The sequence below is a fragment of the Lepisosteus platostomus genome, chromosome 13 (assembly GCF_059453375.1).
Source record: "Lepisosteus platostomus isolate fLepPlt1 chromosome 13, fLepPlt1.hap1, whole genome shotgun sequence".
Taxonomy (NCBI): Eukaryota; Metazoa; Chordata; class Actinopteri; order Semionotiformes; family Lepisosteidae; genus Lepisosteus; species Lepisosteus platostomus.
The window spans coordinates 44,745,187-44,766,293 of record NC_142623.1 but is presented as its reverse complement, the minus strand read 5'-3'; the positions used below and the strand labels follow the sequence as shown (position 1 = coordinate 44,766,293).

The 21,107-nt window shown below is 38.8% G+C and overlaps 1 protein-coding gene across 2 annotated transcripts in view; it reads right to left on the bottom strand.

Moving 5' to 3' along the window:
* Positions 1-21,107, bottom strand: part of psd2 (pleckstrin and Sec7 domain containing 2) — a 109,819-nt gene that overhangs the window by 26,550 nt on the left and 62,162 nt on the right. For both annotated transcript variants that reach the window (XM_088604906.1, XM_088604905.1), the window contains exons 4-6: positions 6,867-7,061; positions 6,467-6,547; positions 5,343-5,455 (exon numbers count right to left, since the gene is read on the bottom strand). In XM_088604906.1, coding sequence (XP_088461032.1) covers positions 5,343-5,455; positions 6,467-6,547; positions 6,867-7,061 — 389 coding nt within the window. The remainder of the gene's footprint in view (positions 1-5,342; positions 5,456-6,466; positions 6,548-6,866; positions 7,062-21,107) is intronic.

Below are 21,107 nucleotides of genomic sequence, written 5' to 3'. Positions count from 1 at the left end.
GGCATGAGGACATCTGAATAAAGATATGGGTAGCAAATTGAATAAAACATGATCTATAACAATTAAAAATAATCCAAGTTTGGATTTAAATTGAGCTTGCAAGATATCGAAATAGAAACCCTGGTGCTTCAATGCCAGCGTTCAGAACAAAAAGGCTGCTCTGTGTGTGAGGGGGTAAATTGTTTTATCAGACACAACTGTATCAGAGAGAGAGAGAGGCCGCACTGAACAGGCCATTCAGAATGAAGTGCTGTAATCCGATTCTGCTCTTGAATCAAAAAGAAGATTAACTAGAATAAAAAAATCATTAGCCTACTGTTTCCTTCTCCCAGTCCCTGGGTCTCCCAGGGTTTTTTTCTCTTTCATTCCAACTGAGATTTTAATTACTCAGGATAACTGAACCCTTATGTCGAACTATTTTCTTGATTAGATTTTTTAAACAACAGTTCTCATATCCTACAAAGTTAGACATTTAGAAAGTACAAGCACATACCAGATGCTTATTTGAGAACTTATCTCATTTCAGTGGCCATGTGTCAGGAATTAAAGCACAGGGGAACATGCGGAACTAAGGGTGAGTTTTATGGGTGAGCTTGTTACAGCACTAGCTGTTAACCTATTAAGATGTAGCTACAGGGGAGCCATATTCTATTAAACAAGCTGTGAAGTGATTGGTAACAGTTCTATATTCCAGATTCCTTGGCAATTATACTTACAGCAGGATATTCCTAAGGACTGAATGCAAAAGAGATTTAAGATTTTTAAAAGAGAATTAACATATAGTTCAATTAAGGGTTCAATGAGCCTAATGAGATCAGCAAAAAAGCCAAAGAAATAGGAAATCTGGAGGACTGCATTTTTAAAAGTATATAAGACAGTATCTTCTGTTATTTTAATTTGCCTGTACAAAATATTTTTAAAGAAACTTGGGGGGGTCTGGAACAAACTACACAGCCTATTGTAAAGACTGAACGTTCAGATCCTTTCAAGAAACATCTGGACAAGACACACTATCAACCAAATGAGGACCAAACACTGAAAGGCCTCCTCACTGACTTTTTAACTGTCCACATTCTTGATCTTGATCTTGATCCACAGGGTCTTCATTCTATACCAGTCCTTCATGACTTGACTGGATCGCTAAATGACTTCAGTGGTCTTAATTACAACGGTTTGATTTGAGCTCCACAGAAAAGTGACCTTTATCTGTCAGTTGCTGCAATGTTTGTTATGCATTGTACCTTGACAATTTCTAAAACTAATAAAATAGAAGACCAAGTCACATGTGGTTGTGTTAGGAAGCATTAATCAATCATGAGGTGCTGCCTAGGCGACTGTCGATTTTGAGCCCCGAGGGCGGGTTTCTGCTTAGATGCACCAGACTTGGTGTGAAATATGAGAAGCAACAGGAAACCATACAGAAAAAAATAGGCGGGTAAGAAATATTGCACCATATATCAGGTCTGATTAAAATGTGTGGCTAAAACTGCTGTGATCTCATTCATGTTCTGCACAATCGTTCTGCCATCAATACATGCAACAATAAATCTGAGGTAATAGGTGACGCAATTTCCTCCTAGGGACTGGGGTGTTGTGAGTTATTCTTCCTTCCTCTCTTTGCTACGAGTGCTGTTAACACCGCCAAATTTAAGGAAACAAGAAAGATCAAATATAATAATGCATACTAAAGTAAACATGAGCACTGGCAATATATATCTCTGCAAAGACTTAACTAATTAAAAATAACAAATGCCAATGTTTACAGATATCTATTCAACACAGATATATTTATCACAGCAAAACTAATAAACAATATTGCTTCAAATGCTTCCAACACTTATATCTTTTTAACTGGCACCTCTAAAGTTACATTAAATAACAATAATTACTTCCATTTATACGATGCTTTTCCACCCTAGGAATGAAAGTGGTGAGCCCTGCTATCTCAGAGAGATGTTTAACCACGGCTGCTCTGAGGCTCTGAGATGTTTAACCACGGCTGCTCTGCTCTGCTCTCTAAAGGTGTGGTCCAATCTGTTTTCTGTGTTGCCAGTGTAAACCATAAACCACTATCAGCAAGAGACACTATATACGAGACTGCTGGACAAACAATCCAGCCTTCTGGATGCCTTCTGAGCGATGCTGAGAGTGTCAGAGGTGCAATGTACCCTGCTGGATGTGCATATCCAGGTTACACAGCCACTTGTGTTGATTTTAATATAAAATCTAGTATTAATCAATATCTGCCGTTCACACAAACCTTCAGCAGCTGTAACGAGTTGAATCAGGGACTCAAATGTTATAAATGTAGGAACACTGGGCACACTGTTATAGGACCCCAGTGTGGAGTTTATTTTCAGTGGAAAATTGAGAGAAAAACCTGCTATATAAGTCAACTATACAGTATATGCAACTATATATGTCAGCTCAAACATATATTAATAAAGATGGTTTAACTTTAAACTTAACTTTTATTTTTCTCTTAATTACTCAACATTTAAAACATCCTTTAAAATATATGTAACATAATAAATTTCAACCTGCAGGTAAAGGGCTTACTTTCAGCTTGATAGACATCGCTGGAAAATATACTTCCTTGGCACTTCACCACAGTCTGGATTACTGTGATTCATTAAGCACACTCTGGAAAAAGCTTATAAATCCCCTGGAGTCCGACTGTTTAAATACTTAAATATACATAACGATGTTCACAGATTCAGGGTCAGTGAGTCTTTTGGAAAATGAGGCAGACTGATCATAACATCAGTAGTTCTGCATCATACCAAATGTTTCAAACTCATACAGAGGGGACACTGGTTCCATGCACTACACACACATACTGTGCTGTACATGCTATACTGCTGCAGTGACCCTATGACTCTGCTCACCCGTGCACTTTGAGACCAGAAGAGAGCTTCTTAAACTGGGGGACATTCTTTTGTACATTCAGCATTAATCCTTTACTGAAATGAAAACTAACGATTAATGTGTTGTGTGCAGCAAATGTGATGCAGGTCAGCCGTTCACTCCTCCTGCCAAAGATCAGACTTTTTTAAAAGCTGAAAAATGTTATCGATTTGTTTGGAAGAGAAAAGCTGATCACTACTTCCTCGTGGCACATGTGCATTAATCAGCCATTTCTAATCTAGAGAGAAGCATAACGCAGAATTCCTCCAATTTCAATAGCTCACAATTCAGAAGATAGGTGATAGGAGCAGGTCTCATACTAGTGTGTTATATAATCACATTTGTTTGCCATTTAACCTTTAAAGAAATCAAATGTATAAAAACAAAATATTAAAGGGAAGAGCTGGTCTTCCCGCACACACTGTCTGACTCTATTCCACATTTCTAGAGAGATGAGCTCCAACCAGCCCAGGGAAGCCTTGGGAGTCTTGACTTTTTCCAAACGGACCATTGAACAGGCGAACAGCATCTAGTAATCCAGCTGTTTATGTACATTAATATACAACACAGTTGACAGCCTTCAATGAGTATACCTGTGCAACCAGAACTTCCATTTGTCTTTAAAATAAACCTTCCTGCTTCTCACAGCCAGCACCATTACACCATTCACTCAAATCTCATGTTAAAGACATCCTTTTCATTATCCTTCCATGTAGCTCTTTTGAATGGCTGTACATTGGGCTATATGCAACGCTACTTACAAAAAACAAAGAATTTGTCTGCAAGTCACAGCTTATTTCCTTCCAGGCAAGGAATAAACCTCTTTCAGTAGCTTCTAGTATAACAAATGTGTTCCAATCCCAAAAGAATAATAAAGTGTCGCTTCTGGGATTGAGCAATATTGGTGCTTTTTCCTGTGCTTTAACCTTTGGCTTGGAGTAATGAGAACTGCCTTCTCAACCAAGCTAAAATCACTTTTCTATCATTAAAAAAGGAATCCCATCATCCCAGGTGATTCACATCGCCCAGAAACAATAACAGTGCTATGACAGAGATCTTAATATAATTACAGAGAGACATTTGCAGTTTGATGTTGACTGACAAAACGCAGAGCAGTGGTGATATCAATACGTTTAAAATGTGGCGTGATTCAGAGCATGGCATCATTCATATCACACTTGGTATCATCACAATTGAGCCATCTGTGTTTACCTTGAAAAAGACATGCCAGCTCAGATCAGACATACAGTACAGTATGCTACTGTACATCTTTGAAGTGGGGATATTCTGCTGTTCAATGGAGAAAAGAGAGCTCGTTGGCAGCCATATTACTGGTGAAGTGCAAGAGGACACACATCCCACTCCATGATCCTACCTAGTTCATTCAGCTGCTGGTAACTTGCTTTTTGTTTATTTCCTTTGCTGAGTTACCTCAATTACTGCCAAACGGTACCCTAAACTCACAAATGAAAACCCTTATCTCATAAGTAAAACTATAAATGCATTCTATTATTTCAGCATACAAAATCAAAAAGCTCCAATAAATTAATGTAGTCCATTTACCACAACATTCATATGCAACTGTTTCGTTTTCAAAACACACATCTGCTTGCAATTCGGAGCAATCAGTGCTAATTACTTTTAAATGAGTGCATGTAAATGTGATATCTACAAAATTCTTCAAAAATTCTCCCAAATTAAAAAGTCTTTAATTAGATGTTTATCATGAATAAAACCAGCCTGGTGTGACTTAACTAATGCAGAGAAAAAACTTTGGGAGACGTGGATGTGGAAAACGTTATGGTGATGCAATTCAGTGTGAGGATCATGACCCGAAACCAACAGTACAGGTGCTGTTACAATGAAATCGAAGCCACTCTTGAGCTGTTGACCATTTTAGTGCTTTAGTACGTGACCATTATTCACGTACTCATAAATGAGAAATCATTCAAATTCAGAAGTTAACTTTGTAGAATGTACCCCATAGTTACATGTATAATTTGTTTCAATTTTATATGAAGGAAATACACATGCTTAAATTCCTTTATCATAATTGAAATGATCAGAATTGGAAAAAAAAAACTGTCTGTTACTCTAAATATTGTTTCGCAGAAGAACAAGAATTGAAATACAAGATATGGTCATTGTCAAAAAAAGATTAGGTGCTTTGTGGGTAGTGAACAAGAGGAAAACAACATGCCTCACATCATAGGTAACGTCTGCATATTCTTTACTGACAGTGTTTTGCCATGAGAGAATTAATTAATGTGTCAATTAATTATTGGAACATGGTGTAAAGTTTAGTTCTGCAAAAGAGAGGTGGATTGAGAAAGGATGTGATAAAGAAACAGTTTTGCTGGATCCTCTCAATGGCACAAGTGCAGGAGCATCTGACATAAGCTGGTTTTCTCTCTGCTCTTCTGAGCAGCGCTCACCTTCTGAGGTCATACCCTCTGGATTGCAGCAGCAGTATCGTCTGGAGAAGTGGATCAGAACTCGCTCCCTCTCCTGCGTCTCGCCCATCAGGGGAAAAGCTTTCAGAAATGTTCTGCGCAACAAGAGCAGTGAACAGAGGGGATTTAGCAAAATCCAAAACATTTCACACACACTAATGTTGAATACCAGATTCAAGCATTATTTCTCACACAGGGTAGTTTAAAGAAACAAGCAGCCAAACCAAGTGATGTCAAACTGTCAGCAGGATACTTCCAGAAAAGATTTGATGACACTCATGGATCAATAACCTCTGATTTATGTAAAGTTCTTTATGGTCTTATCATGCATGATATGCACTTCATATGAACTTCAGAAGGAAGACACACAGAACAAAGCTCATGGGTTACACTCTCCAGGTTTATTAAACAATACGTTAAATGAGCATAAGTATTAGATAAAAATTAGTCTGGTTACAGTTTGGATGTTTTACACAGAACTGTAACATTGTGAAGGTGTTATGTTTATTTATCTAATAAGTGCTTCTAAAGAAAACAGTTATTTTACATATTAGACATTACCACACAGTACTGCACAGAAATCATTTCAGAGATTCAAAGGAATAGAATGGGTGGGTGAAGATCTTGTGAACATTAACAGAGATGGACAGCAAAATTAAAAATTAAATCTTGTTTTTGAAAAGACTATCTTTTTACAAAGCAGAATTAAATAAATTTGCTTGCTATATATATAACAAAACCATCATGGGGAACATAAGAGTACATGAGAGAAATTAGTTTAGAACACATTCCATTCTTTACTTAAATTAGAAAAATAAAACATTGTTTGCCCTAACCTTCCTACCTAAGTGATTCTTCAATGTCTGGGACAATTTGAAGTCTTGAGACTTAATAATACAGATTAAAATTTACTCTATTAAATGTTTTCCATGAGGTTCAGTGCAGAAAACAGGACAGACTCCTGTGTTCAGGTCCTCCAGGCGACTACTAGGGTCTAATAAGTACCAAGGGGCTAAGAAAAGATCCAATGTAAACTTCAACAGAAAGAGCAAAGATGGAAGGAAAAGTGAGAGAGACATCTGCTACAGTATGTGATGGTTACCCACCTGAGAGCTCTGTCCAAAGACATGCCAGTGAAGTCGAAGAAGCTAAGGTACTCTGCTGCAACCAACCGGCTGAACTCGTTGCTGTGCAGGGAAGCATGGGAGACTGTTAGATCTGTGCAGTGCACACCTTGACTTGTGAAAAAGCCAGAGAGACAGATCACCAATCCACTTTGAGACTTGGAAATGAACTCAGGGCTAAAATACTGTACATGCCTGAACAGAAAAGATCCACAGAAAAATCCGTTTGAACTGCCCTTCCGTGCCAGAGGAGCCTTAAACACCCAGCACACTTGAGCTCACAGCTATTCTGAACATACAAGTTGTATATAAGAAAAGAAATTCCTTTAGCACGCCAGACACATCGGAGGGCAATCATCGCTCCTGCAGGTACCACACTTACTTTTTCCCAAGATGGCGGGCAACATCGCAGCGCTTAAATCCCTCGAGGTTATACAGCCGCTTGGCCAGTCTTCTGGCAGCCTCGGTGTCGGCCTTGCAGCCATTGGCGAGCGTATCGGTGCTCCCGTGCTCCAGCTGCTCCATGCTGCCCATCTCAGAGTCCGAGTCAGAGAGGACATCCTTCAGGTTGGCATCACTGCAGCAGCAAGATGGACAACAAAGGTCACAGTTCTGTCACATTACTGCGAGAGAAAGCAGGTACCTCTCTCAGGAAGCCCCACCCCTCTCTAAAATCTACTACCTACCTAACGAGCATGTCATTACAGCACTCATTATACAACGTGCCGCAGGAGACTCTGCCACCTTCCCTGGCGGCAGTGATCCCCAGCTTTCAATCCTACACAAATCTGCTGGGACTCGCAACTGAACATTTACTTGGGTTCCTCCCAATCTTTAGAAACAGGCTACCTATGAATTGGGCTGGACTGGGAACTCCAGGGCTGGAGATACATGGTTTGGAGTAAAAGTAGGAGAAGTAGGAAGTAGGAAAAGTAGGAACACTGCAAGCTGAGTTGATTAGCATGTGAAAACATGCTGTCCTCTCCATACCTTGACCACTCAATATTTATGCAACAATTGCATTATACTGTATGTACAGTTTTGGTATTGTAGTGCACAAGACCACATAGATTCCTTGAGCTTATCATCCGTATTTAGGCTACTGTATATCCTACGTTTAAAGAGACAAATCTTGCTTAGGTTATCCTGTGCTGATCAGTGCGATCAGAGAACACAGTGATCTACAGTCACAGTCCGTGACTAGTACTGAAGGCACCTTGCCTGACACCTTGTCCACAATCAGTGTCTTTGACATCAGTTCAACATTTAAGAAATAAGAAAAAAGGTATCTACAGAACTATGGTGTTTACATTTTTTAAACTCATTTTAAACTGAAAACTTTAAAGTAAGATATCCACAGTCATTTACAGTATTGGCTCAGTATGTGAAAACAGCAGTACAGGTATGTGAAAAAGATCATAAAAATACAACTACACATCGGTATCTGCAAACATAAAGATAAGATTATAATACATACAGTAAACAGAAAAGGTCAGATAATGGTTTTTCCTGTGACCTTTCCGGTTATCTTTGTAAATAAAAGTAAAAGTTTGAAGGAGTGCTGAAAAACTGAAACTCTTAATACCATGCCGACCCCCAAACAGTGCCAGAGTTTACAGTAAAACCATGGGGTTTATCTGGCTGTCAACTGGGGAGGCAGTATCAGCAGCGGGTGGTGGGACAGCCCTGCAGTCTGGATGGAGCCATATACCAACTGACAGCACACAGAGGGGAAACGATTAAAAATACCGACACCCCCCTCACACGGAATACTGAGCCCTGCCTCTGTTAATCCCGAGTGGCGCGCATGCCATGAGGCCCCTCCGCAATCCTGCGGGCGGCACTCTCGGAGAAATCCTCGTCTCCGGGACGCGCAGCTGACACGCTCTCTGTCAGCGTGCTCTCAGGGGAGGAGCGGCGGTGGAGAAATCCCCCCTCGCCACTCAGCTCTGCAGATGGTACTTAATCACCTCACTTCTTTTAAATGGGATTTAACGGCTGGTATATTCAAATGGCATGTCATCTAGCCATCTAATTATTACCCAATTACTTTCTTCCCCATCTCAAACAACCCGCAGTTCTCATTAGAGCAGCCACACTAATGGAGCCTCGCAGCACGCACATCTCCTGGTTCTCAACTTCTAAAGGAAGAAGTTTTCAAAACAATCATTGAACTTGTTCCGTTGCTTACCGCAGTAAAAAGATGTAAACGAGTCTCAGCTCGTCTCAGTCTAAGCTCACTCCATCCGAAAATTCTCATGGCAAAGACTTTTGCATAAGATTTATTGCTGCGTCTTTCTGCCATTGTTCAAGATAAAAATATCCTAATATGCATGTCAACACAGAACATGTCACCAAAACTGACTGCAGTATTTACTTTTGCATAGCATTTATCCAAGTCAAAAAAGACTATGAAAGTTTAAAAATATACAAAGAGTCTACCATGAAAAAGTATGGCCCACAATAATCAAAGGAGTAGCTGGCCTACGTATGCTTTGCTTTGCTCTTTCAGAGATGTATACAAATTTACAGTACAAAAATGTACATTTGTCCTTAAAAGAAAACAATACCTTAGAATACATTACATTCCCACCACAGCTACCACTGCACGTCTCCAGGCAAAAACTACTCAATCTGTGACACAACTCTACCTGTGGCACATCAAGAAGGACCTGGCCTTGCTGTGAACACTAGCCGGCACCACAGTTTAACTGGGACCAAACGTCAACACTGCAGTGGTGTAACACAACTCATTTAGCCCTGGAAAAATATCACTAACCAGCAGTATTAATCTGCTATAAAATATATCGTATTGTACGTGTAGAAAACAACATTACATTTCTAAAATATCATACCAATATCACATCTATAATGGCATATACACACAATATACAATAGTGAAGTATATAAAATTGTGATCAATGTGAAAATGTCTGAACAAGAAGAAGTAGAGGAATTAATAATGACAACCAATGGGATAACGCATACAGCTGTAGTACTATGAAAGTAATAATATCATCCTTAGACTTGTATAGCGTTTCTCTGGGCACCACTCAAAGTCCTTTACAGGTAATGGGGACTCCCTTCCCCCACCACCAGTGTGCAGCCCCACCTGGATAATGCAACGTCAGCCATAGTTCAAATAGTAAAGTTACCACATATCAGCTCTCTCGTATTGGAAAGAGAGAGGAAGGTAGCTCTAAGGTGAATGTTTTATACCAGAACTGTCCGTACATCTATTGTGATGTCCTAGCTTAAGCCCAGTGCTCTGCCTTCTGTCAAGAGCTAAGATTGGTGTTTTTCAGCAGTTCCTTGTAGTGACATTCTTGGGTCTGTCAGTATTTCATGTTACTGGGAAAGACTGTGGAATGGGTTTTGGGTTTTGTGGGACTGAAGGGGAAGCAAGCTATTTTGGCTATCTTGTATTTCAAAGAAAGTATTTAGATGTTATACGTCATTAATGGGGCACATGCCGGCACTATATTGAGACTGATTTTATTCATGGGTAAAGCTGTTATTGTTTTCTCCTAGAGTGCATGCCTTTACCAGCACTGCTTCTAGAGGATTATAAGATCTCAATGAGTCTGCCAGCACTCCAGTTGTGGCCTGTTTCAGGATGGAGGGCGTGTGGTTTTTGGAAGGAGGTTTACACTAGCTGCAGGCTGTATTATAAGCAGTTTTCAGCTGGGGCATGAAGAATTGCACTAACAGTACCTTGAACTTACACAAGCACTGCAGTAGCCATAACAACCAGCTGTTGATCTGGTACTGAATTTACGTGAATTGCAGTTCCTATAATCTCATTTAAGTGAAGTTTTTATTCATCTACAGTACCTACAATTTAAAATTTCCATTATTTTGTAAAATATTTTGAAGTCTGAATTCCACGAATGACCAATGTCATCGGGTTACTGTTCATGGTAAAATCATTAAGCGTGTTGAATTGTTGTCAGTTCTTAAAAAGTATTTACTGTAAAAGGGTTTTGAAAAGCCCACCATTTCATTTTTCTTTTATAATGCAACATCATCAGTTTTTGGTTTGTTACTAAAATAGAAGTTAAAAATGATTTTTTGACAGACCTACACACCCTTAATCACTAGATTTAGTTTTCACAACTCATTTATCCACTTAATACTGAGGTGTGGGTGAGACAGGAGTCCCAGCAGGGCGCAATGCGAGGCTGAACTCTACGGGGCGCACCAGCCCATCACAGAGATTTTCAAAGCTTATAGTTTTGGGAAATAAAATCCACAGTCTCACAAAGCGTCTGTGAAGAACGGTAGAATCCCAACAGCTGTTTTGTGTGTAGTGTGGTATGGCCATGGCCAAGTGTGCAAATAATGGCAAATTAAGCATCAAAAGTAAAATTAAATATCATGTTAAGATACTGTGACTGTAGCCATGTTTGTAACTTTTCTCATTCTTATTTTTGTAGCTTTTGGGTGCTAAGCAAAAACAGAAGTGCCATACCTATAACCCTGTAAAATGTCCAGAACATTTAACAAAGGTTTCTTTATGTCTATTCAGTTAAGATTCTGGAATGTGTCTCGGGTACGTCTGAATTTCTTTTGATGACGAGGCGTTCCAGGCCCTGGGGACCTAAGCCAGAGTTCGCCGCGATGGGAGTGGCTGTGCTTGCTAGTGGATATACCTGTATTGTTCAAGTCTTCGCTGTCTTGACTTCACTTGAACTCTAGTCTCTCTTTTGAAATGGTATCGTGGTTCTTACAGAATAAAGTGTTGCCTTTTTAGACATCAAAATTTTGCTTGTGTGAGACTTTTCTTACAGTTTTACTTTCAGTAGGGAAAGTAAGCAGGGGACGCTCACCCTACAGTCTGTGAGGGTCTTCATGCCCCAGTATAGTGACGGGGACACTATACTGTAAAAGGCGCTGTCCTTCGCATGACACGTAAAACCGAGGTCCTGACTCTCTGTGGTCATTAAAAATCCTGGGGCGTTTCTCAAAAACAATAGGGGTGTTACCCTGGCGTCCTGGACAAATTTCCCCCTGGCCTTTACCAATCATGGCCTCCTAATAAACCCCATCTATGAATTGGCTTCTTTACTCTGTTCTACTCCCCAAATCAGTCCGAGCAACTTGTTTTATCTAAAATAACAGTATGTGTTTCATAACTATTGAAAAAAACTCCTGAGCCACAAAATCTATGATCCGATTAGAATGTTCTGCATTATTATAACATAATCGTGTTTCCTATTACAGCCCCAGCTGAGAAGAAAAAAACATGTATCTCCGTTTCCAATGAGCCTCACTCACTGACCAAACAAGGCAGAGCAGAAGTCACACTGGACACTCTTACCAACGCTTCTCAAAGGTCTAAACTGCAGGTTCCCCAGGGCACTGGATCAATCCCACACTCTGAATGGAACCCGGGAATCCCCGGAAAATTGAAATAAAGATAGGTGATCTCTAAAGTATTTAGAGACCTGAGTTTCTACTGGTCCTGGCTATGGTTCTTCCTGCTGAAGAACATTAATAGGCAGGCATACTGACCAGCCCTTAAGGAGGGAAGAAAAGAAGGAGGAAGGAGGAAAGTTAGCATGGCCTCTAACTTTTCTCTGTGACAGGATAAGTGAATGTCTGTTCAGCAAAGATCAGTTCTGTCCCAGTACCAGGCCCAGCCTGACCCTCAGAAGTTTTGACCACAGAATTCACCTCCGAGCTCATCTGTCACAAGATCTCCTCAACTACAGCTGACAACAAACTGCTGTCTGACATCACTAGCAAAACGAATCCCAACCAAAGCTGTGGAACCGGGCCACAAACTCATTCCCAAACTCTTTTCCACTCTCAGAAAACACGGGTCCAACCTCAGGCAAGGAGAACCAAAAGCACTCCAGTCGCTCCGCAACAGAGATGACATTGTCCTCAATGCATCAAGGCAGCTTGCCTTTCACCCCAACATCCTTTCGATTCCTCGGTTTATCAAAGAAAACTGCCCTCAGCTGCAGCCCCCAATCATCTCATGCAGCCTTCTTGTCCACAGCTCCCCTCACTGCCCACAGCTACTGTCCACAAGAGAGCTGCATGAGCGCTACGTGACCTGCAAATACATATGCAGCATCACACATTTACATGACCAATTTAAATTCGCTCAGAGAAATCTTGTGTATCTATATAATATGATGTAATTTACTGCATTTCTTGCAAAAAATGTCCTGTCACTTACATTGGCGAGACAGGAAGAAGACTGGCTGAATGTTTCAGAGGATGTGTCAGAGCAGCAAGGATGAAAGATCACACCAAGCTGATTTCCATTTCACTGACCTTTCCGTCTGTTTCCTTTTACAGGGATTTCAGGACTCCTGATACAGAAGGACATCAGAAACCAAGACTATCCTCGGATCACACCTTCCCCTTTCTCTTAGTGATAGGCTAATTTCTTTTTAAATGCTCTGCATTGATTTACAGATTTCAGCTTTTCAGACCTCACCCCCAGATCTCCCCTTGCTTGGACGCTCTTTCTCACCTGCTCTGTGCCCATTTACACCTAGCAGGATCTTTGTTCTCTATCTGGTTTGTTCTTTGTGCTTCATATTTCTGCTCCTGTACCTCGCTCCCTTACAACTGACAAACAGCCAAAATGTTTCAGATCTTTCTACTTTTAAATGGGGAATTAAACTTTACTTTGGTCCTGTGCAGCCAATGCACACAGATGTAGTTCTTGACTCGGACCTTGTTCATAGTGACCCGATCTGTTTATTGAGCAGCAATCAGCCCTTGATACATTGTAACCCAGTGCTGTAAATTCCTTTAAAAATGGTTGGGTCCACCATTAGATTCAGCAGTGATCAGACTGAAATTCCAGGCGGAATTTACATAGACTCAGAGACAGATCTAATACACACAATACACATTGCTTAAGCATGTCTATAATCACAGTAGATGTAGTAACACCATTATCAAAGCTCTGGTGGTAATGAGGATAAAGGACTGTGATAAAGTGTGGGAAGGTGTGGCTAGCCACAGCTCCAGCCATGAGATGTCATAGCAAAACCAGAGAATGCAAACACCACTTATTTACTGGAAACCTTTCGGAAGAATAGTGGCAGTATCTTCTTTGCAGAAAAGTCAGCTAACATCTTTTGATATTGACATTAGTTGGCTTTCAGAAGGCTAACATGACAATTAAGGTCATGAATCCGAAGGTCATTAATACATTTTGTGAAATACTACGGAGAAGTCCACATTTTTCCTAAATAAAGTGATATGATTAAAATAACTCAACTTTGCTTGAAACCCTGCTTTAAAGGTTGGAATCCTTGTTGAATTAAGTTAGGAGTTGTTGCATTTTCAACTTTTATTTCAACATTTTTAATTGGGAATTGATCCGCTCGCTATTCAGATCAGCATTTTGTTGTGTTTAAGGCATTCCAGATGTCTAATCCTTACTCTAATTGCATGTGTTACAGTTAATGTGCTAACATATTAATTAATATTTTGATTAGATTCTGCCGCATTTGTTATTCCACAAGGATTTTGCCATTTATGTCTGAGAGATTTCAAATGCCTGCATTCCTAATTAAATGTTTTTTTTTCTGCACTCCCTTTTGACTCTTGCAGAAACTGGTTTCATAATTGCTAAAACTGATTTGCTAATGGTTTACTTATTGTTGGGAATGGTTTACTCTGCCATTGACTTTTGTCCCTAATTGTGTGCGTTAACTGTCAACACTGACCACTGCAGGCATTGTGCAGACACTCAGCAGCAGTGCAGTGGCCAAAGTCCCAGAAGAATTTCATAAGAAAGACAATCCAGTTAGTTTTTTTGTTCTACCTGCCAAGCAATCCACGGATGTGGTTCAGACATTTCTTGAAAAAGGCAGGGATTCAGCTTTCACACTGTGCTTGAGAAGATTATGTCATAGTCTTGCAAACCTTTTGGGCAAAAAGTGCCTCCTGTTCTCAATTTTAAATTCATTTCCCTGTACGAATCCATGTGTCTGGCCCATGTGTTTGATTTATGTTTCACTGCTGATTCTGAAGAGGTCCTTTCGGATCGGCTTCATCAATACCTTTCAGGATTTAAAATATTTGAATCAAGAGCCCCCATAGTCTTCTCTGAAGTCACATCTTCAAGGTCAGCATTTCCAATCTTACATTTATAATCTGTTACTTGCATTTCTCTAGAATAAATGTTTTCTGCCAGGTGTCCGGCACGTTTTCTCATTTTTTCTTTGTGTTTTTAATGTTCTTTTATGATACACAGAGTGTTTACCAGTATAGCAACTATACCAGCATCTAGAGCATTGAGATAAATTAGGAAGAGCAGTGGTCCTGTACAGACCAGTGTTGGTACTCCATTTATTACATAATACTTACTGGAGCATTCACCCCTTATCTTATCTGTTCCCTGCACATTAACCTCAGTCCAAAAACCTGCATTATCCCCAATGCTTACCACCTGCAACTGAAATTTAAAATCTAGCATGTCATAGGCTCTGTTTGTATTCCCAGACCCTGTTAGTTAAATGCCAATTTAATACTGGTTAAACCCTAATGTTGAATTATAGGAATTCTAGCACAGGGTAAATTTGATTCCCTTATGCTTTCTAAGGAAGCTTGAGGTTCCATCTATACTTCACACTCTTGTAGATGCACTACTTCAGTTTTCAAATAATATGAAAACATCAGACTTCACTGCCTGAGTTCTCTTTGGAGGACCCAGCTTACATTTAAATTTTCCAAAAACATTGCTTTTTCCAAGCATGGCATTCATTTCATCAAACCAGGAGCAGGTGAACATCGAATGTCGACGTTTCAGGAGACCATTGAAATAGTAAACATGGATCAGAGGTTCATACTTTTTAAAAAGCACAGTGGTCCAGATTCTCAATGCCATTATTTTTCTACTTAATTAGTATATCCGTGTGTTTAAGTCCTGATCTGCAGTCTCATTTTTCCAGAACCTGTTGGCTCTTGATCACCTATTAAAAATGAACTTATACACATACATTATTTGACATGCGTGTCATGTGTCTCTTTATTAACAAACATCATCTATGTGAATCTTTTTTTAAAAAGGTAGTTAGAGTCTCAGGGATCTGTCCTTACATTAAACAAAAAGATGTAAAAAAGAATGAATGAGTCAAATGACCAGGTACAGCTCAAACCGCTAAAGCAGTTAGAAAGCACAAAATGTTTTGGGAATTTTATCAGTGTTTTGTTATTTCTGATATGAACTTGTATTTTCTTAAATTATTATTTAATTCAACATTGTACAGGTATCCTTCTTTGGAATATTTCTGGGGCTTTTCTATATACTGTACACACTTGCAGCTTTCATGTCACTGCATGCAAAGCATTCAAAAACAGAATGCTTTTGAACAGAACAGAGCGGGAAAAAGAGAATTCAAAAACACCTTTGAATATTATTCAGCTATTGCATGCTATTTAGTATTGTATACTAAGTCTGGGACTTATCCCACATACTGTAATTTGACTGGTCTCAGTTCATTTCCTTGACAGACTTATTGTATTGTATATCGACAGAATCACTGCATCCCTGTACAATCCTTTCAATTGGAAGGATATGAATGCTCTCAAATTTCTTTCTTAACAAAAGACAGTTAATTAAACCTGTGTACAGTAGATGATGTTTCACCATTTACCTTGACAAACCACCTACAGTATGCTGATAAAACAGAGAAATCCTACTGCGGCACTTTACATTGAAAAGTAATATGGGGCAGCACAGTATTTAGATGTTATCATAAGGAAGGTGTAACTGGGCCAGTCCAGCCTTTTTGGACAGTGCTGAAGTAACTGATTGATACAGTTATTTCTTCATCAACATGCCTGGGTAGTTGGTTCTGAACTCCCACAACCCTTTTACATTAAGGTTTTACTGAAAAAACAGAACAGTGCAAGAACAGGAAAAGGTTCAAGTACTAATCATTGGATATTTGTACCTTACTGTAACACATATTTGAAATAGGATGATAAAAACAGAATACTGAAAAAATCACGTTTCACTTGTTTTGATCTGAAGCACCAATTGTTACACTCCCTTCTTTATCATATAAACTCAGAAATGCTTTTTGGTTCCAAGTTAAGTTCATGTTTAACCTCTGCACTGTTCCATTCTGCTTTATAAATGTGCTGTTATGGTTTGACACGTCATTTATTGCAGTGTTATCGCAGGTGTATCCAAACAGCAGAAATCTCTGTGCTGTACTATCCTCCTACTATACTTATTATTCCATGTAACTTAAAGTACTACACCTTATGCAATCATATTTATTAAATGCAGGTTAACACAGGTGCATTTTTGGACCACACCATTCATTTTATATCCCATCTGGCCAACTTCAGCCACCAGGACCACTATATGCATTAGGTTTTCATTAAAATCCCAACACGTCGTTATCCTTGCGACAAATTATGATACCAGCTTTCTCTGAACACTAAGAGCTTGGCATCTTCAGAAGCTGTTGTTGTACCCCCACTTCACAGGAAACAGAGCATTCTCTGAATAAACTGAAAAACGCTGGATTCAGATCTGTGTGTACACCAACAGCCAATGTAAATTTCCTATAAATAAAACTTCAACAGGAAGTATACAGCACTCTATAAAAAGAGAAACATTTCCTACTTCTATTCTTTGAACACGTCAGTCACACTGATACACTTGTTCAGGATGTTTGTTTCATTCTGAAAATAAGTATTTCCATGCCAGTATACAAAGGATTCGTTTTGTATACCTGGGCAGGTTTCACAACAGTTTCTTAGCAATTTCAGTGCTTTTCTTTTGAATTCTGGGAATTTTCTGTATGTGTGTTCCCTGTGCACTCTCAGATCCAATAAATACTGTTTTATATGAAACATGGTTACAGTGAAAAGCTACTGATTCCACTCCTCGGCTTTCTCTACCACCATTAAAACAGGAAACAACATGTCACTGCAAACCACACTAACCCACCTATAGGAGTGGTCAACTGAGAATAATTCTATTGCCTGGAGTCTGAAGTCATTCACTGCGGCAAACCTATGGAAGCTCATTCATTCAGAATGATTCAAATACTGGGAGAAAATAATTTACCTTACGGAAAGTCATACTCACTTTTATAAGACAACAAAACTTTATACTAAAAAAAATATGTGAATGAGGTGGGAACTAGGGTGGATATATGTTCATTTCACACTTCTAATGTGAATATTGTAACAGTTTTTTACAGTAGAGCTGTATTCATACAGGTTCCTAGATTCCATCAGGAGGATCCTGAATCAATTGTGCAGCAGCAACTCAGCCTGCAAGACAGGCCAAATGTCCCCTCTCTCTTGTAACCCTTCTTCAGTCTTACGTTCCTAAATACAAGCATCACAAATTAAGTCATTATGTAGTTACATAGTTAATGTTACCACTAACACTTAAAAGTAAAGTAAAGTAATAATAATAATAATAATAATAATAATAATAATAATAATAATACTACACTTGCTTTCAATCTTATCTTTAACATAAATATCTTGAAATCAACTGAATCCCATTTCAAATAGTTTCAGAACGTATTTCTAAGTGTTTTGAGGTCTTTATCTTCTTGGAACATGAAATGCTGCCTAGTCAGCAACTTTCCTTTCTAAAATAAAATACCTTAAGGACTAACACTGCTGTGGAGAAATCTTTTCCTGTTCTGCAATTTCCACTAAGTGTTTTTCCTTCTTTATGCAGGCACACATTTATAGGATTATCTTATATGGAAATTGTAGCCACTTAATTTTAACCAGTTAACAGTGTATCCAGATAGATCCGTGTTTTCTAGTACAATAAAAGCCACCTTTTAGTTTTATGGTTGTGCAGAGAAGAACAAATGTTGTTAATGAGGTGGAACACCTGTCAATGAGTCAATTACATCTGACTGGTAAATGTAGTAGCTAATCAATCACAACACTGCATTGTTCATGTGCAGCTGACCTTGAACTGTTGTAATCAGGTTTCTGAATGTTCTGATCAATGTCAATTACAGATGCAAAATGAAGAGCTTGTCTTCTTCTTCTGTGAAAAGCTGAATTCTTAATTTAATGGACAAGTTATAAAAAGGAATTAGTCTCCAACAGAGAAAAGGGGGAAGGTGTGCATCTTTTCATACCTCTCCCACTGACCTCTCTTTGCTTGGACACTTGATCTGTGCATTGCTCAGCTGAAATTTTTCTACTGTTCAGTATGGAATTAATAATAGTTCAGTAACTGGGACAGTTGACTAGACATGATACGTGCAGTGGTCTGGCTTGAGCACTAGGGCATTTTCTAAGGAATCTGTCCACTGTTGTGTACAAAAAGAACAAAAAGAAACATGGTGCAGCTGAGCTATTTCAGAATGATTAATGATGCAACAGATCTAAAAAATGAGTTAATTCCATTGGACAGATAAGATGGAAGAAGTGTCTTTTTTTAGTAATTCAACGCTACCGGAGGTAGAGAAGCTGGTATCAAATGTCAAGAAAGAGCAATACCACAGTATGTCCCAATACTACCACCTCATATCAACTTGTTTCAGAATGTATCTCCATTCCAGAAACTTCAAATGTATAGTTTGGACCTGGAAGCAAGTAAGATCTGCAGCCAGGATTCTGGACCGGCAACAATGGAGTCATGGAGCCAATATGGTCAGGACAGCACACAAGCTCCTAGCGGGGCAGATGAACCAGTAGTGGTTGTTCACATTAGGACAGATGACATCAGCAGCACTCTTTCTCACAAAACAAATTCAAATTTCCTTGGAAACAAGGTGAAGAGCACAACTGAATTGTGGGTGTTCTCAAAGCTCCTGCCTGCACACCACACATGGCAGAAGATAAGGTAAACCAAAGAGAACTTCAGCATTATAACCCACTTAAAATCTTCCTAAAGTTTAAGAGAACAAAAATGGCACAGCACAGAATCAGCAGAAAATGGACAGCTACAGTTTAAAAGGGAATCTGACAGAAGGACGGAAGAGATTCATCCAATCACAATCAAAATTAAGAAATAGAATTTAGAAAATGTAGGTGTCTCAAATGGTTTAATAAGTATTAATAAAACAAGTACACTGAAATAAGTCACTGCAAGCACAGGTAAACAAAAGGACATGAGAAATGCCAAGAGATGGTCAAAAGAAAAACTGTAATGGAGGGCAAAACAAATGTGGTTAATTACAAGTTTTTCAGTGCTACAACAAAAAAAAAACAATAAAGGATAAAGTGAAGGATCATAGAGATAATAATGGAAAACATTCAGATAATAGAAGGAAAACAGTCAATGTATTAAATGAATATTTCACTCAAGTGCCTACCAAAGAAGACATTAATAACATACCTCATGCTGAAGAATGAAATATCTATACCACATTATCATATAGAATATTCTACTTGTACAGATACACAGTAGAAGAGGCAAAAGCATCTGCGGTACTAGAAGCACAAATCTCCAAGGCTTTATGGTAATTGTTCTAAATTAAATGAGCTATTTATAGACCACTAACAAAACTCGATTTTCAGCAGTCACTCAAGACAGAGGTAATCCCCATTGACTGTAAAACCACTAACACAGCATCTGTGAAAGTGATATCAAAACTGCATAAAGTACTTATATACCAATTAGGTTGTACATTAATTATCATAATAAAATTCAAATAAAGATGAATTTTTAAATAGAAGGCTGTAGACCTGGTTAACAGATCGAAAACATTGAATAAAAGGGATGAAAATGTAAGATGGGAAACGCTGAGCTGGGAAAAGCTATTCATGGAAAAGATTTATGTTATCACCATTTTCATCTTCTGGACAATGTGGAGCAGAAATAAAAAGGCAAACAGAATTTTGGGTTAAAAGTGCAAAACATAAATCATATATAAAGGGATGCAATACACTAGTAAGATGACATATAGAATATTGTGTAGTTTTGGTCACCAAAAATCAAACAAAAAAAGATATTGGTGCTCTGGAATCAGTCCCAAGAAAAGCAAACAGATACATTAACATTCCTGACCTTAAAAGCAATGTGTACAGTCAGGCTAAAACAAAACTGACTATGATGACACCTGATTCAAGCAGTGACAATTCTCAAAGATACTGACAAAGTCAATCCAACAGACTTCAGGCAGAATCAAGACTGAAACACAAACCGGAGGACACAAGTAGAAACTAGAGGGAACAGGAGGCATTTATTTTACGCTAAGAGTTGTGGGAATATGCAATCTTGATACCCTGGCTCCTTTCAAGAAAACAATAGATAAAATCCTTGACTCAATTAGTAACCAAATGGTCTTGTCGTGACCTTTCTTCTGTTTTCATCTTGTGTCTGGGAGTTTATTTACCCTGGTCAATCTACTTCCTGAATACACATCAGTAGAAATGTTTGACAGTTTTTGTCATGCTCACTCCTGCTCAGATACATCTCTCAGATGCAATGTGAGACATTTCTTTTGTACTGTTAGCACATCTTCTATTCTTTCGGCTGTGGCAACACTAATTCATAGGTCAGACCAACAAAGCTCTTAATATGTTTATATATACGTTTAAAATGGGTAAAGTCTTTAATAGTAAACTTCTCATTGATGTATCAACTATTCTGCTGCATGCCATTTGAACTTTGTCTCATTTTATGAATTATGAATTGTACTCC